General features: G+C 37.0%; 1 protein-coding gene across 1 annotated transcript; it reads right to left on the reverse strand.

Moving 5' to 3' along the window:
* Window positions 1–109: 109 nt before the first annotated feature.
* On the reverse strand, window positions 110–9,608 carry LOC108699171 (galectin-4-like). The gene is made up of 6 exons (XM_041573247.1): window positions 9,512–9,608; window positions 6,097–6,145; window positions 4,636–4,657; window positions 3,660–3,748; window positions 2,787–2,946; window positions 110–323 (listed from the first exon to the last, which is right to left on the reverse strand). Exons 1-6 carry the CDS (start codon window positions 9,591–9,593, stop codon window positions 168–170), a joined length of 558 nt encoding a protein of 185 aa, XP_041429181.1. The 5' UTR covers window positions 9,594–9,608; the 3' UTR covers window positions 110–167.
* Between the last annotated feature and the right edge of the window lie 6,521 nt (window positions 9,609–16,129).

Raw genomic sequence — 16,129 nt, forward strand, 5'->3', positions numbered from 1 at the left:
GTGGTGCTTATTGTGTCTCGTTTAGTGGCATAGCTGTTTTTTTATTCTTTACTAAGAGACTGATGGTTCATGAGTAGGATTAACAAAGAAACCCACACAGACACATGGAAATGTTTAAGGAAAGTTTATGTGATCAGCTGTTATGATCATTTCCAAAAGTGCCAAAGTTACATATCTTTAATGCTAAATTTGTTCACTGTAACATCCCCATAGATGCCTATGGCTCTTACAGCGTTGAGTGGATGAACACGGGCTTTGAAATCTAGCAGGTATTTCCCATTCAAATATATTTTGAAAAAGTCTTCTTGACACCGAAATTCAAGCTTAAGTGGAAAAAAAAAGAATGAATTAAATTCATATTTTATTGATTAATAATTTCAGTACAGGTGTGGGACCCCATATTTTGGAATCCATTGAGCAAAAATTTCCAAAGTATGGAAAGGTCATCTCCTAAAGAGTCAATATTGAGCAGATTTTTTTTAATTCTTTTATTTTTCTCTATAGTAAAACAGTACCTTGTACTTGATCCTAGCTAAGCTGCATCAATTCATATTGATGGCAAAACAATCCTATTGGGTATATTTAATACTCAAAAGTTAAGTAGACTTAAATTATAAAGATCCAAATTACTGAAAGACCCCTTGTGTGTAAAACCCCAGGCCCCAAGCATGCTGGATAATAGATTCCATACCTGTACTATCATTTGCAAGCTACATCATATATGAATAATGTCACTACTGGCATTTGCAAGATATTGTGCCTGATTTTCACTTTGACTTCACATTAGGCCTCATATGTTTATGAGCTGTTATCCTTGGTGCCAGGTACAAGTCTGTTCTGTACTGATGCTGTCATGATGCCTTGATTTTTTATCCCCATGATTTGTGCCTGTCTTTGTCTACACATGCTATAACTCTATGCTTACATAGCATTGATTTGTATAGCTGGCAGTTTGATCCTGTCACTTTGCCTTTAAAGGAACAGTTCAGCGTAAAAATAGAAACTGGGCAAATAGATAGGCTGTGCAAAATAAAAAAGGTTTCTAATATAGTTAGTTAGCCAAAAATGTAATGTATAAAGGCTGGAGTGACTGGATGTCTAACCCAACTTCCTGCTTTTCAGCTCTCAAACTCTGAGTTAGTCAGTGACTTTAAAGGAACGTTAACATCAAAAAATGAAAATGTTTTAAAGTAATACAAATATAATGCAGTGTTGCCCTGCACTGGTAAAACGGCTGTGTTTGCTTTAGAAACACTACTATTGTTTATAAAAATAAGCTGCTGTGTAGCAATGGGGGGCAGCCATTCAAAGGAGGAAAGGCTCAGGTTACACAGCAGATAGCAGATACATAACTGATTGGTTACTGCCTGGTGGAAACCAAGAGAACTGAAAAGCAGGAAGCAGTGTTCTGGCTATTATGTTAGACATCCAGTCACTCCAGCCTTTATACATTACATTTTTGGCTAACTAACTACATTGAAAATATTTTTCACTTTGCATAGCCTACCTATTTAGCCAGTTTTATTTTTTATACTAAACAATTCCTTTAAGAACTTGCTTCAGGGGTCTATTTATCATGCTGTGTAAAAAGTGGTGTGAAACATTACTGGGGATGTTGCTCATAGCTCATAACTAAGCAATAGCAACCAAGCAATCTTTGCTTTTGTTTTCTAACTATTGAAATATAATTGCCGATTGTTTGCTCTGGGCAACATCACCGGTAATTGCTGCTGTTCTGTTACCTTTAGGAAAATGTGGTATTAAAAAAAATTGGCACATAGTACATGTAGTGGGATGTCAGATTATCTTCCTCGTGCCCAACCCAGAATGTTGGCAAGTCTGCAGGATAGTTTTTATAATCATTTGCCAATTACCCACCAGGACAGGGAGCCCACCATCTATATTTCTATGTACTTTCTCTACTTAACTTCCTTGCATTTAATTTCCACATGTGGCAATGCACATTTATTTGTAATTTGTAGTAAAACATTTACGAAAGCTAAATACTACAGTATTATTACTATCATATTTTTTGATGGCAATAATATATTTCACAGTAATTTACAGAGATTATACACCATTCTAATGTTTATGTGCAATAAATTAATATAGGACAAACAACTCAAAATTTTAGGCAGGCAAGGAACAAAATGGTGGAGAAGGAGGCTGTCCAAAACTTATGGCGTCTTCTTCAGCAGAATTTGCATGTCTGATTAATAGGGATGCACCGAATCCACTATTTTGGATTCAGCCAAACCACTGAATCCTCCGTGGACGATTTGGCCGAATATAAAACAGGGTTGGGAAGGGGAAAAGTGAGGTTAACATTTTTTTTACTTCCTTGTTTTGTGCCGAAAAGTCAAATGATTTTAAGGATTCTGATTCAGTTCGGCCAGGCATGAGTATTCTGCCATATCTGAATCCTACTGAAAAGGCAGAATCCTGGCTGAATATCGAACCAAATCCTGGATTCGGTGCATTGGCTTATATGAAATAAGACCAAACAGTTATAGAAAACTTTTTTCCTGATTCGGTATCAGGTCTGGCCTGGGAGTCAAAATAGACCTTGGCATTCCAAGTACATAGAGGCCCAAACAGTTCCCTACCAGCCCACTAAAGAGTGACTTTCTATGGCATCTTACTCTGCCTCTCTGGCATTTGCCAGTCTGGGCCTGTTGGGGACAGTGGGCTTCTTTGCACCCACCCAATACCATTAAACTGAAAAACGCATCACCACTATAATGATGGTTTCATTTTACTCTATACATTTCTATTATTTTTTTTACCTTAAACTTGCTTCCAGGCTTTAAGGGGTTATTAAGATATTTCTCTTTCTGCCATGCACCATTGCTTTTTGCAGTAAGAACTATTTTCTTTGGTCCGTAAAATCGTGGGTTGAAATGAAACAAGATGTTACTGCCATCTATTTCAAAATCAACTCTAAAACTGTAAAAGAATATTTTTAGTTGAGAATATTTTTAGTTGAGAATATTTTTAGTTGAGAATATTTTTAGTTGAGAAATACAGAAGATATACTGGGTGTAAAATAGTGATGTGCGGGTCGGGTAAAACCCCACCTGCACCCGACCCGAAAACTGTGCCCAACTTCCGGGTTCCTTTTATAGACCCACGCCGCCCAGCCCCGCCGATGACATCACAAAAAGGGCAAGCAGGAGCGCGGCTATAAAAGCGGAAGCCGTCAGTTGATCCGGGTCAAGCGCTTCTTCCTGTTCTCCCCGCCCGCCACCCACAAATGGGGGTGCAAGGTCGGCCCGAACCCGACTGTCCCACCGGTATCGGGCATTTTTCTAGTGTGTGTTTGAAACACACAGAATATATTAGGACTGCCATAATATGAATGTATTAGATAATAAAAAAAAACCTCATGCTGCATGGCTAAGAAATAGCATATCTCCAGATTTAAAAAGTTTGATATTCAATCCATCCAGGTCACAGCCATTGCACCCAGCCACTCAGATTAGTCAATATGCTACCTACATTCTGGATCTCGTCCTTACAAAATTAGCCACACAAAAATTAATTCTCACAATGCCTTGTACACTTCTTTCTGTTAATCAAGGCATTGTAGAAAGTTAAGTGTAGTGGGTAAAGGGGGAGAGACATGCTTTGCTTTCAGTAACAATGTAAATGTTATTTACTCTTTGGCATCTGGGTCCACTGCCCCGATTATTGTTATTACAGAGCGACGATGAAATCCAGCTTCAAGTGGATATACCAATGCTACTTTCTGTAAAATAAAACAGATACATTAAAAATACTTCTGGGTAGAGCGAACCTTTCTAGAGGTCAGGAAATATTTTTGACCAGAAATATAACCATCCTACAGTTCTTCACTGTCAAGATATCGATCTATGGAGATCAATATTGTGATAAATGTGAATTCTGAAGGTAAACATTAAAATAGAGGTTACTGTTGATTTGCCCTAGAATTTACATCCAGGGTGGCCAGGCACGAATGTGCCAGCCAGTGACAAGATTTAAATAGCTAGGACCACCACATGGCGTTTAGTTGGACATGGGTACGACAACATTTCATTTTTACAGTGCTGTTTTCCAACAATTAGGCTCGGAAAGCAGTCAAGGGGCTCTTGGTATCCTGCTCCTGTTATACTGCTTTAATATCCTCCTTTCTCCATTCCTGCATCTTCTCTGACCGTATCCAGCGTTATCCATGTTCATTATTCATTGAATTTCTCCTTTGTTGCTCTGTGATATGAACTATTCCTTTGCCCCTGTCCTACTTAATCTATGGTCTTTGCTTGCTACATTCCTGTCCTACCCATTTTCAGCCCTATTGCAGAATTATTTCAGGATCCTTATGGTTGTGCTGCCTGTGCCTGCATGTAATTCCTCTCTTCTTATTTTGTGCTTCTGCTGTCCCTTATTCTTCACTCTATCCCTGAGGGATCCCCTCTCAGGTAACAGGAATTCCCTTGGCACATACCATGAGGTACAAACGATCAATCTGCACTCATTACACAACCATTTACAATTATAGCATTTTTTTTACACTTCCAGAGAGATACCATTTTATAAGTCGGTCGCTGTTAATTCTGCCTTCATTTTGCAATAAACTAAACATGCTAAATTCAATGGTTGGTTATTTAAGCTTACCCCTCCTTGACTTGCCCCTGTTCTGTAAAGAAAAAGTGGGAAAAGATACTGCAATACTTAAAAATATTCATTCAAACAATTCCAATGTCTTGATAACATAAGAAGTAATTTTAACCCTAAATGTCGCAGTTATCTTTTAATGTTCTGCACTGCAAGTTGGGCAACAGGGCTCACCCACAAACATTTATATAATGTCTATATGAACTGGTTTGCTTTACAACTATAGACATAGATGATGAAACCAGTAAACTGTACTTATATATATCAAAGAAACAGAGTAGAGATTTAATCCCAATCTTCAGTTTCACATTTTAACCAGAAGAACTGCGTTATAGGGGACATAAAACTTGGACTTAATTTTGCAGATTTAGAACTTACCTTAATGCTATTATTTTATAATAAAAGAAGGTCTCGCTGCTGCCTAAACTTCCCTTCCTTCTGCATGGCCCTGCTCCACTGTACCCAAGACTTAACAAACATGCAGTGCACAGCTTGGGCTATAGGATTCATGATATATGTGCACATTGGTACCTTGGATTGAGGGCTGTGCAACTGAAAACTGGAAGGTTCAGTAAGCTGCGTAGGGGCAGAATATTCATTTTGTGCAGAACAGGCCATGTTAAAAAAAATTAACTCAAAAGATTGGAAGGCGGCACTCCGGTTAAAAGAAAAGGTAGTTTATTCCAACAGGTCACTGACCCTTAATCATAGGCTATAGTCTTTCTTTTAACCAGAGTGCCGCCTTCCAATCTTTTGAGCAAATATTATTTCAGTGGGAACACTGATGGCAGAGCACCCGGAAAACGAAAATGGAGCTACACCAAGAAGAACATGCAGGGGGTGAGTTTTGAGCACCTAAATCCCTTTTTTTTTACTGTAAAAAAATTAAACTTCATGTATGCAGGCTTAAGTCTGGTTTCAGTTATCCTTGGATTGAATTGCATTCCAACTATTGGCTTGCTTATAAACCACCCATACAGTACACAATTCATCACTACAATAACATTAATCTAGTACAACATAACTGGTGAAAGCTCTCCACGTCTAAGTTTATTTATGGGTCCACATTTTATTAAAACAGTTTTTTAAACTTTTCTTTGGGGCTAACAACCAATCCATGTATCCTGGATATTCACATAGCAGAACAATTGAAAGTGGATCAGAAAATAAAAAGGACAGAGCTACTTATTGATCCAAATGGATTTTCTATGTCCATAATTGTTGGCAGGTAATTCAGAGGGATTACAGGAGATAGGTAGGAATGAGGGGAAAAAAATATGAACAATAGTGATGTAAAGTCTGTGGTTATGTACAACTAAAAACATCCCCTGCTTTTTCATTTGTTCATGACAAAGCTGGAAAATGTAGTCTGGCATATTCTTGATTGGTACAAGGTTATTTTATAGACCCACCTAAAAAGAATTCTCCATCAATATCAATTACTTTCAATGGGGTACTCACAGTGCAAGGAGGAGAAAAGCACATATTGCAGGTGACCACAACATGAATGCTGCAAGGACAAAAGAAAACTATAAACCAAAGAAACCATGATATAAAAAAAGACACACAAACTTTACAAAATCATCTGTATGGTTTTGTCTTCTCCTTAATATATACTTTGTGTTTATGCTGGATTTTGTATTGATGTGACCGTGTTTACTTGAGAAATGTATAGAAGACTTGATTTACAAGCTGTTGAAGGAATTCAGAGCTCATATATTGTATAGGGGTGCTTAAACAAACCTTTAGTATATAGTGCAGGGGCCCCCAACCTTTTTTACCCATGAGCCACACTTACGTATAAAATCATTTTGAAGAGCAACAAAAACATGCAAAAAGTTTCCAGGGCTTCCAAATAAGGGCTGTGATTGGGTATTGGTAGCTCCTATGTGGACTTGCAGCCAGCAGGAGGCTCTGTTTGGCAGTATACATATATAGAAATTCAAAAATAAGCACCTGTTTGGAGGTCACTGGGAGCAACAACCAAGGGGTCGACGAGCAACATGATGCTCACAAGCTACTTGTTGGGGATTACTGGTTTAGTGGTTATATAGGTTCAAGCCCCCTTTGAATTTTATTAGGGTCTCTTATAACAAGGAAACCGATATATGAATACAGTGGTGTATCAACCATTCAGCCATAGCTTTAAGGGCTGGTTGACCTTAACTTTTAGTATGTTATGAAATGACTAATTCTAAGCAACTTTTCAATTGGCCTTCCTTTTTTTTATAGTCTTTCCAGCTTTCAAATGGGGGTTACTGACTCCATCTAAAAACAAATGCTCTGTAAGGCTACAAATGTATTTTAATTGCTAGTCTGTATTACTCATCTTTCTATCCAGGCCCTCTCCTATTCATTTTCCAATCTCTTATTCAAATAAATGTATGGTTACTAGGGTAAATTGGACCCTAGCAACCAGATTACTAAAATTTGCAGACTGGGGAGCTATTGAATAAAAAGCTAAATAAATAATTAAAAAAAAAATAAAAAAATAAAAATGAAAACCAATGGCAAATTGCCACTCTCTGCATCATGCTAAAAGTTAACTCAAAGGTGAACAACCCCTTTAAAGAATGTTTAGGATAGAAAATAAATGTTCACTCTATGAATAAAGAAGTAGAAAATCACCGGCACAATAGGATATTTCTAGCAGGGAAACCCTTGCTCATTTATTTGCGGATGCAACATTTCGGGGCGTACCCCTTTGTCAAGCACACCCTACGAATAACACACAAGAATGTTAATGCTACCTTTGGTCCTTCCTTCATTTAATATTTGCACTTGTATGCTCCTTTTCTTCAGCCCCCTCTGTGTTTGCACCTTCTTTTTACACTTAAAGGACAAGGAAAGCCTGTTTTTAGTAAGTGGATCATTTATAATAGTTGCAGACTTGCAGTACCCTCTCCCAGACTGCTAACTTTTTTGTGGAAATACCTTCTGAAAAGGCATAAGTTTCTCCCTTTAGCTTTTCTCTTTATTAGAAGATTGCTGCCGACATTTTTAACCGGATCACGTCACCATGTGTGTTCTTTCCATTCATCTGCGCATGTGCGAGGAGGGCGGGCATAGCTGTGCTGGTTCTTCAGACACAGTTAGCTCTAGGGGATGAAACATCGGATGTGCGCATGCAGCAAAATGAAAGAATAGCTGTTGTTTATGCGCTGCAGTCTTGGTCTTGAGACCAGTGCAATGCTTTTTGGGTAATGTTACTGCTATACTTTGTGGTTTTTGGAAATAATCGGCTAAGGATCTTTTAAAAACTTACTCCACTGTTAGCCTGCAATTAGGTATCCTTTCTCTACACCCCTTATTGTGTTTAGCCTTTCCTTGTCCTTTAAAATGCCTTTGATATATATTTATCTTTTTGAAGTTGTTGATCTTACACCATCACCAGCAGTGATGTCTAAATTAATTGGACTTGGTGAATAGTCCTGAAAATATCTTTTATAGTCGATCTATAAAAGCCACTCGGGTGAATCATATTACTCAGCAAGTCCAGTTGTTTTAGACTTTCCTACAACAGGTATAGGACCTGTTATCCAGAGTGCTTGGGACTTGGGGTTTTCTGGATAAGGGATCTTTTTGTAATTTGAATCTCCATACCTTAAATCTGCTAAAAAAAAATGTAAATATTAATGAAACCCAATAGGATTGATTTGCCTCAGTAAAGATTATTTACATCTTAGTTAGGATCAAGTACAGATAATGGACCTATTATCCAGAATCCTTGGGACATGGGGCTTTTTGAATAACGGGTCTTTCCGTAATTTGGATCTTCATACCTTAAATCTACTAGAAAATCATGTAAACATTAAATAAACTCAAGAGGATGGTTTTGCTTCCAATATGGATTATTTATATCAGGCATGTCCAAATTCCGGGCGGGGGCCATTTGCGACCCGTTTTCAAAATTACACTGGCCCGCAGCCTCAGTCATTAAATATTTCCGTAATATTTGGACACATTAGTGAAATGATCTGCCACTTGGTCTGTACTGCTGCCTGTGTGCTGAAGGTGTTAGCAATAGAAACATTAACTAATGGTAATGGTTCAAAGAATGTCAGGTTGTATGGTCGGCCCCCACATATTTTCACCTCACCAAATCTGGCCCGCGTTGCAAAAAGTTTGGACACCCCTTTTTATTATTACAGAGAAAAAGGAAATAATTTTTTAAACTTTAGAATTTTTGATTATAATGGAGTCTATGGGAGACAGCCTTTCTGTAATTTCTGAGCTTTCTGGATAACAGGTTTCCAGATAATGGATCCCATACCTGTACAAGGTTCCGTTTTATGTATACAAAGAAAAAGGAAATCGTTTTTAAAAACCATAAATAATTAGATGCATACGGAGTCTGTAATACAGAGCCTTCTGGGTAACAGGTTTCCAGATCCTATACATGTACTAGAAACAGTATATCATGACCTAAATGAATAAAAAAATAACAGACATTTTTTTTGTATAAAGCCAATGGAGCTGCAATATTTTATAGAACAGGGGCTACTGACAATCTCTTGTACTATGTGGGCATTTTTCTCTGGTGTGGAACTGCCTCTACTAAAGACAATAAAAACTATACAATGATCCCTTATTTGCAATTTGTTATTTATCTATATTATTATTTATCTCAATCTATCTATATATTAATTTTTACAGATATATATATATATACATATATATATATATATATGTATATTATATATATTAATATCTATATATAATACATATATATATATATATATATATATATATATATATATAATTATTTATCTATTTCTATTTATCTGCTATTTTATACAATATTTCTACTTTTATTATTTCTGCCAATATAACTGCTTAAAATAAATATTTCAATAAGAAATATGAGAGCTCATACCTGTGTAACTTTCCACTGTTCTGTATGATCTGGAATGGAACTGAATCTCGTAATTCAACTGCCAATTTATCTGTTTAATCATTAATTAATTACAAGCTGTGGATCAACTGTTAAAATAACTTGACACAAGATCCTATGACTAGCACAAGCTCTGCAGAGTTCATATGAAAATACCATACAAGCGTTTTTGGTTTTGAACAGGAATGATAGATGCGCTGAATACAAAGCATTAACTTGGTTCTTATTTATTTACCAATGCATATGTAAGAAACAGCAGCGTCATGGTCAATCAAGTCAACCATCTTGGTAACAGGGGCTTGGCCACCTAAAAATAACTGGTCACATTTACTCTTAGTCACATAACTTTAAAACAACACACTGAAATTGTGTTTTCTATGGTGTATTAATTTTACAGCAATAAAACTCAAGATTTAATTTTTAATATGTTTTATGTTACAAAATGAAGACATATTAAAAAATGCAAATATGTATGTGCAATACTTTTTGGCCCTTGTGCCCACAATAGGGTCAAACTTATCAAGAGCTCTGCATAACAATGGCCTATAAAGTAGTGTGGCACAAAAGAACTACTCATTTCTAAGTATTACTTTAAACAATCATGTTTCACATCTGGAGTGTTGGTTGAAAAACATAAGAGCAACCTAGTATAGCTTTTCTTAAGGATTCAACTGGAGTCCTTCATTTGCTTGATATGGGCACACGCTATTGGCTTTTGGGTGATACCCAACCAGTGTCTTGTGAGCTACATGTTGCTCACCAACCCCTTGGATGTTGCTCTTAGTGGCCTCAAAGCAGGTGATTATATTTGAATTCCAGGTTTGGAGGCACGTTTTGGTTGCATAAAAACCAGTTGTGCCGCCAAACAGAGCCTTTTGTCGGCTGTCAGTCCACATAGGAGCTACCAAATTGCCAAAGCTCTCATTTGGCATCCCCATGGCTTTTTTCATGTTTGTGTTGTTACCTAACTATTTTTACATTTGAATGTGGCTCACAGGTAAAAAAGGTTGGGGACCCCTGGTTTATGCTTTTTCCTCTAACTGGTTTTGAGACGTCTTGCTGTTGTTGAAAAGACTCATGTACATGTACTTTTTAGCCATGGCCATGAATTGAAGCCACTACCACATGTAAGACCACCCACCTTTAAAGTCTTGCACATTGCACAGCTCATTTGCATAGTGATTCCAGAATTTTACAACATAATAGCAGTGGACCCAGCATTTTATAGCTTGGAAGCCCCAGCATTTAATTACAGAATTTCATGACATTCCAGCATTTCATGATACAATGGCCAATTATACCTGACACAGAATCCTCAGCATTTAGTGGCTTTCATGACAAAATACTCTAGCATTTCATGATAGAAGGCCCCAGAATAGGACCTGCTCATTGTACTTAGCATTTTTTAACACTTCTAGGTTTTTTCTTTGTTCTCAAGAATTCACACATACAGCACGCAAAGCAGAGAGCCACACTTGTGCAAAGAAACATAGATAATATAATAATAACCAGAGTGGAAAATGTATAGTTTAAGAATGCAAAAAAAGTCAGCTCATCCCTAAATAACAATCTCTGTGCATATAAATCCTTCATAACTGTGGAACTTGTGTAAGCATAATTGTTGCACACAATGGGGGTCTTTTATCAACACTGGGCAAATTTGCCCATGGGCAGAAACCCATGGCAACCAATCAGATTGATGAATTCATTGTTCTACTTGCAGCAGGCTTTAAAAAGCAAATTACTGATTGGTTGCTATCGGTAACTGCCCATGGGCAAATTTGCCCAGTGTTGATAAATGAGCCCCAATGTCTTTGAAAGTCACAAAATATATTGTTTGCCCACACAACCAAATTATAGAGAACACTGATTGTGCTCCCAACTAAGAGATGGACCATGGACTACAATGCTTCTATTTTATAATCGCTAAGATGGGGACACAGACAGACTAAGATATTAAAGAATACTTTGAGATTCTAGGTGCTGGATAAATGTAAAAGCATTAATATCCAGTGACTCGTGATTATAAACAGATCCTTATTTATTTTTTGATTCACAAGACTATTTATGCTGATTAAATCCAAACAAAACAAGTGATTGTGGATAAACAGTCGTTCTAATGTTTCTATCCGTGGGTGCCAGTGTTTCATAAATCCCATACAATATGAATTCATTTGGAACTTAGAAAATAGAATTGACATCAAAAGACTAAACTGACAGTGGATTTTTGTGGAAGTGTTACCTAAGCACCAATTTTGGTTCTTTTTGTACTGTAGTAGTAAAGCAATTAAGAGATGTTAATACAAGTGTGGAATCTATTATCCGGAATGCTCGGGGCCTGGAGTTTTCTGGATAAGGTTTTTTTCTGGATCACCATACATTAAAGGGGACCCACACATAAAAAGCTGTATAATAAAATTCCTTTGCTAGCAAAAATGTATCCTGAAGCTTCAAATCTATGTTGGAGATGTAACAAAGATATAGGAGATATGCTACACATCTGGTGGAATTGTAAAAATATACAAAGTCTTTGGCTAGCTGCAAGATCATTTATTACAAAAGTCACTCAACAAAATATTCCATTATCTCCAGAAGCAATGCTATTAAATCTACATGACAAACTTCCTAATAAGAGCCTAGAAATGCTGACTTTCCAAATATTAAATACCTGTAAACTCCTAATAGCTAGAAACTGGAAAAAAGAGGATGTTCCAAATATACACCAAATACAACAAGAAGTAACAAATAATCTAGATCTAGAATATGAAAAAGCAGTACCAAGAGGTTTTAGAGAGAAAATAATAATACAAGAAGCACATAATATTTGGCTATCTAAGACCAAAACATAAAACCTACATTGTATTGGACCTTTTTATCATAATTTTTTTTTTTTCCTTTTTGTTTTGTCTGTTGTTTTGTTTTGTTAGATTTATGGAAAATACTAGATCTTACTCCTTAGAGAAATATATGATGATATTATGTATATTTGTTGAAAAAACACAATAAATAATAAGATTTAAAAAAAAAATAAAAGTCCTTTGCAAATTATACATGAAACACAAATTATCTAATTTATTAAAGCATCCATTCCTGGTATAAAGGTATTTAACATATAAGCAATGTCAATCATGTATTGCCTGCCCAAAGAGGTCTGTTACTTTCATTTTACATTTAGCACCTCACTGTGCTTCTCACTCCTCGAGCTCTATAATTGTTAACTTGTGCATGGGCATGAGGTCCCCAATTCTGGTACATACACAAGATTTTGGAGTGGTACAAAATTGCCTTAATAACAGTGTCCACAAAATGGCATCTGCCCATTTGCTGTGATTGTGAATTCCAAGACTGAAGGAAACAACATTTAAATAATTTATCTTGTGTAAAGTAAAATTTAGTTTGCTCAACTAACATGGAAGAAAAATATGTGCAATTATTTCTTAGGGTGACAGGTCCCCTTTAAGTTTACAAAAAAAACCCCATTTAAACAGGAAATAAACCTAAATGGATAGTTTTGGCACCAAAATGGATTTATGCAGCTTGGTTACCATCAAGTAAACGTTACTGTTTTATTATTACAGAATTGGTCTTCTTGTAATTCAGTTTTCTGGTTACTAGGTTTCCAGATAATAGATCACATACCTGTGCATCATTTTCCTCCAGGGTAGCATACACTGATAGGCATATGTAACACAGTAACATAAGTTGAAAAGAATAAACTTGTTTGTTCAACTTTTTATGTATATATAAAACTTCTAGTGGATTTGCTCCGATTTTGGATTTTTCTCCGGTTTGCCTCAGAGGTGGGGCAAGCTTTCAGAAATATCTAGGATAGAAAATAAGGATTCATCCAAAATCTCTCTATAAACTACATCTCCCAAGGGGACCTGATACACAGTTTGTGCACCTCTGGTGTTAAATTAGTGAAAAGAGATACATGATGTAGTGTATGATGGTATCAGGTGCATTATAAATTCTTACTCAAGGGCTTGGATTCTGTAACAAAGCTCCCTCCCCATACAACACATAGCAGAGAATATGAGACTATGTATTATACCCTGCACCCATTCAACATTATTGTTGATAAGCTTACAACCCTATGTTGAAGTGTAAGTGATTGAAGAGCAATGGAATAACGGGCTCTTTTTTGTGCCTGCTCATTATACTTATTACTTTTTTAAATGTATCCATATGTATTTAAATTGCATGATTTTCATTCAGTGCCACATTCGTCCTCTTGGACCATGCCACATGTAAAATTAAATTAGCTTTAAGATTTGGGATTTTACGTCAATATTTACAATAAATAGTCCATAATGTTGAAACAGAAAAACTACACAACTTACACAGTAACATGACCACCATGGAACTATTAAACGTCTAGGATAAAAGTTCTGAAGAAGGACTAATTAGGGTTGGGTTAAAAAAGAAACATTCCCCAGAGCACTGGGAAAACCATTATTAAAAATGGACTCTGCCCAGAGATGGCTGTCAACCAAAGTTCAGGGGCTGGGTCAGGGAGCATTAGTCAGAAAAGCAACCAAAAATCCTGAGTTGGAGAAATGGGGAACCATCCATGGTACAAATGAAGAAGATATTTCAAAAAGCTGAACATTATGGAAGAGTGATATAGCTGCAAACATATAGAAACATGTTTTTATCTAGCCTAAAATGCCATCTGTGGTGGAAAAAGTCAACACTTAAAGGATATAAATAGTTTTGGACTAGTTATATTCCTAAGAGTGCTACATTGCTTTGTTGAATTTATATGGTGTTGGCGATCACACTTTATTGTATTGCACCTGTGAGAAAACTGATCACAATGTTGGCTTTGGTGCAGTTCTGGAAGTTTGATGAGTTGGTATCGAACAAAACTGATTTTAACAACCTGAGTTGGTCCAGTACTGGGCAGTTCACATTTTTTTTCTGTAAGATTATACAGACACAAGCAGAAAGTCATAGGAAGGATGATGAACATAGTATTTGTACCTGGATAGAGAACTGGCTAAAAGATAGACTACAAAGAGTGGTGGTAAATGGAACATTTTCTAATTGGACCAGTGTTGTTAGTGTACAGGGCTCTGTACTAGGTCCTCTGCTTTTCAACCTGGAGGTGGGCATTGAAAGTACTGTTTCTATTTTTGCAGATGATACTAAATTGTGCAGAACTATAGGTTCCATGCAGGATGCTGCCACTTTGCAGAGTGATTTGTCTAAGTTCTGAAACTGGGCAGCAAACTGGAAAATGAGGTTCAATGTTGATAAATGCAAGGTTATGCACTTTGGCAAAAATAATATAAATGCAAGTTATACACTAAATGACAGTGTGTTGGGAGTTTCCTTAAATGAGAAGGATCTAGGGGTTTTTGTAGATAACAAGTTGTCTAATTCTGGTCAGTGTCATTCTGTGGCTACTAAAGCAAATAAAGTTCTGTCTTTCTGCATAAAAAAGGGCATTAGCTCAAGGGATGAAAACATAATTATGCCTCTTTATAGGTCCCTGGTAAGGCCTCATCTGGAGTATGCAGTTCAGTTTTGGACTCCAGTCCTTAAGAGGGATATAAATGAGCTGGAGAGAGTGCAGAGACTAAGTGCAACTAAAGAGGGGTTAGAGGGATGGAAGACTTAAATTATGAGGGTAGATTATCAAGGTTGGGGGTTGTTTTCTCTGGAAAAAAGGCGCTTGCGAGGGGACATGATTACACTTTACAAGTACATTAGAGACAAATAACAGGGGACCTTGTTACCCATAAAGAGGATCACCGTACCAGAGGCCACCCCTTCAGACTGGAAGAAAAGAACTTTCATTTGAAGCAACGTAGGGGGTTCTTCACAGTCAGGACAGTGAGGTTGTGGAATGCACTGCCGGGTGATGTTGTGATGGCTGATTCAGTTAATGCCTTTAAGAATGGCTTGGATGATTTCTTGGACAGACATAATATCAAAGGCTATTGTGATACTAAACTCTAGTTAGTATAGATATGGTTATATATTATTTATGTGAAAGTATGGAGGGGTGTATGTATGGCTGCTGGGTTTTCATTTGGAGGGGTCGAACTTTGTCTTTTTTCAACCCTAACTAACTTTTTTTTTTGTTTCCAGGTGCACAAAGCACTTTATTCATATGTTGTTCTAGGGCACACCGTGCTTTACTAGTTTGTAGAGCAATGTATGTTTGGTGGCTAAGGTACTGGGAATAATGGCCATTGATAACACTCTAAGATGCTACATAAACCAGTGTTTTCCAGTCCTTGAGGCACCCCTCTGAAGGCCATGTAGAGTGAGATTAGGTGATAGTGCCTCTCATTTTGGGGGGGAGGAAGCGCAGTTGGGCTAACAACCACTGACGTAAGTCTATGACTTGGAATGAGCCAGCATGTGTATAAGTACAGCAACGGACAGCTTCCAATGATTGACACCTGCAGTTAAGCAGTCTTCTTCTGAAAGCAGACATTGCAGCCTATCAGAGACCACCTATGACTTTAGATGGAGTCAGCAGCTTATCTGCCCATGAATAGGCCCTCCCCAATAGATATCTGCCCAAAAAATGTCCAGGTTTATAAATGCCATTGGGGCAAGGATAGTGTCAACTTGTTGATACTG

Source organism: Xenopus laevis, chromosome 8L (genome assembly GCF_017654675.1).
Source record: "Xenopus laevis strain J_2021 chromosome 8L, Xenopus_laevis_v10.1, whole genome shotgun sequence".
NCBI lineage: Eukaryota > Metazoa > Chordata > Amphibia > Anura > Pipidae > Xenopus > Xenopus laevis.

Excerpts from the sequence above, each read along its gene's own strand:
- LOC108699171 (XM_041573247.1), bottom strand. The coding sequence starts at position 9,593 with ATGATTAAACAGATAAATTGGCAGTTGAATTACGAGATTCAGTTCCAT. Across the intron at positions 6,146-9,511 it reads AACAGTGGAAAGTTACACAG|CATTCATGTTGTGGTCACCT; the intron begins GTATGAGCTCTC and ends TTGTCCTTGCAG. Across the intron at positions 2,947-3,659 it reads GTGGACCCAGATGCCAAAGA|TTTTAGAGTTGATTTTGAAA; the intron begins GTAAATAACATT and ends ATTCTTTTACAG.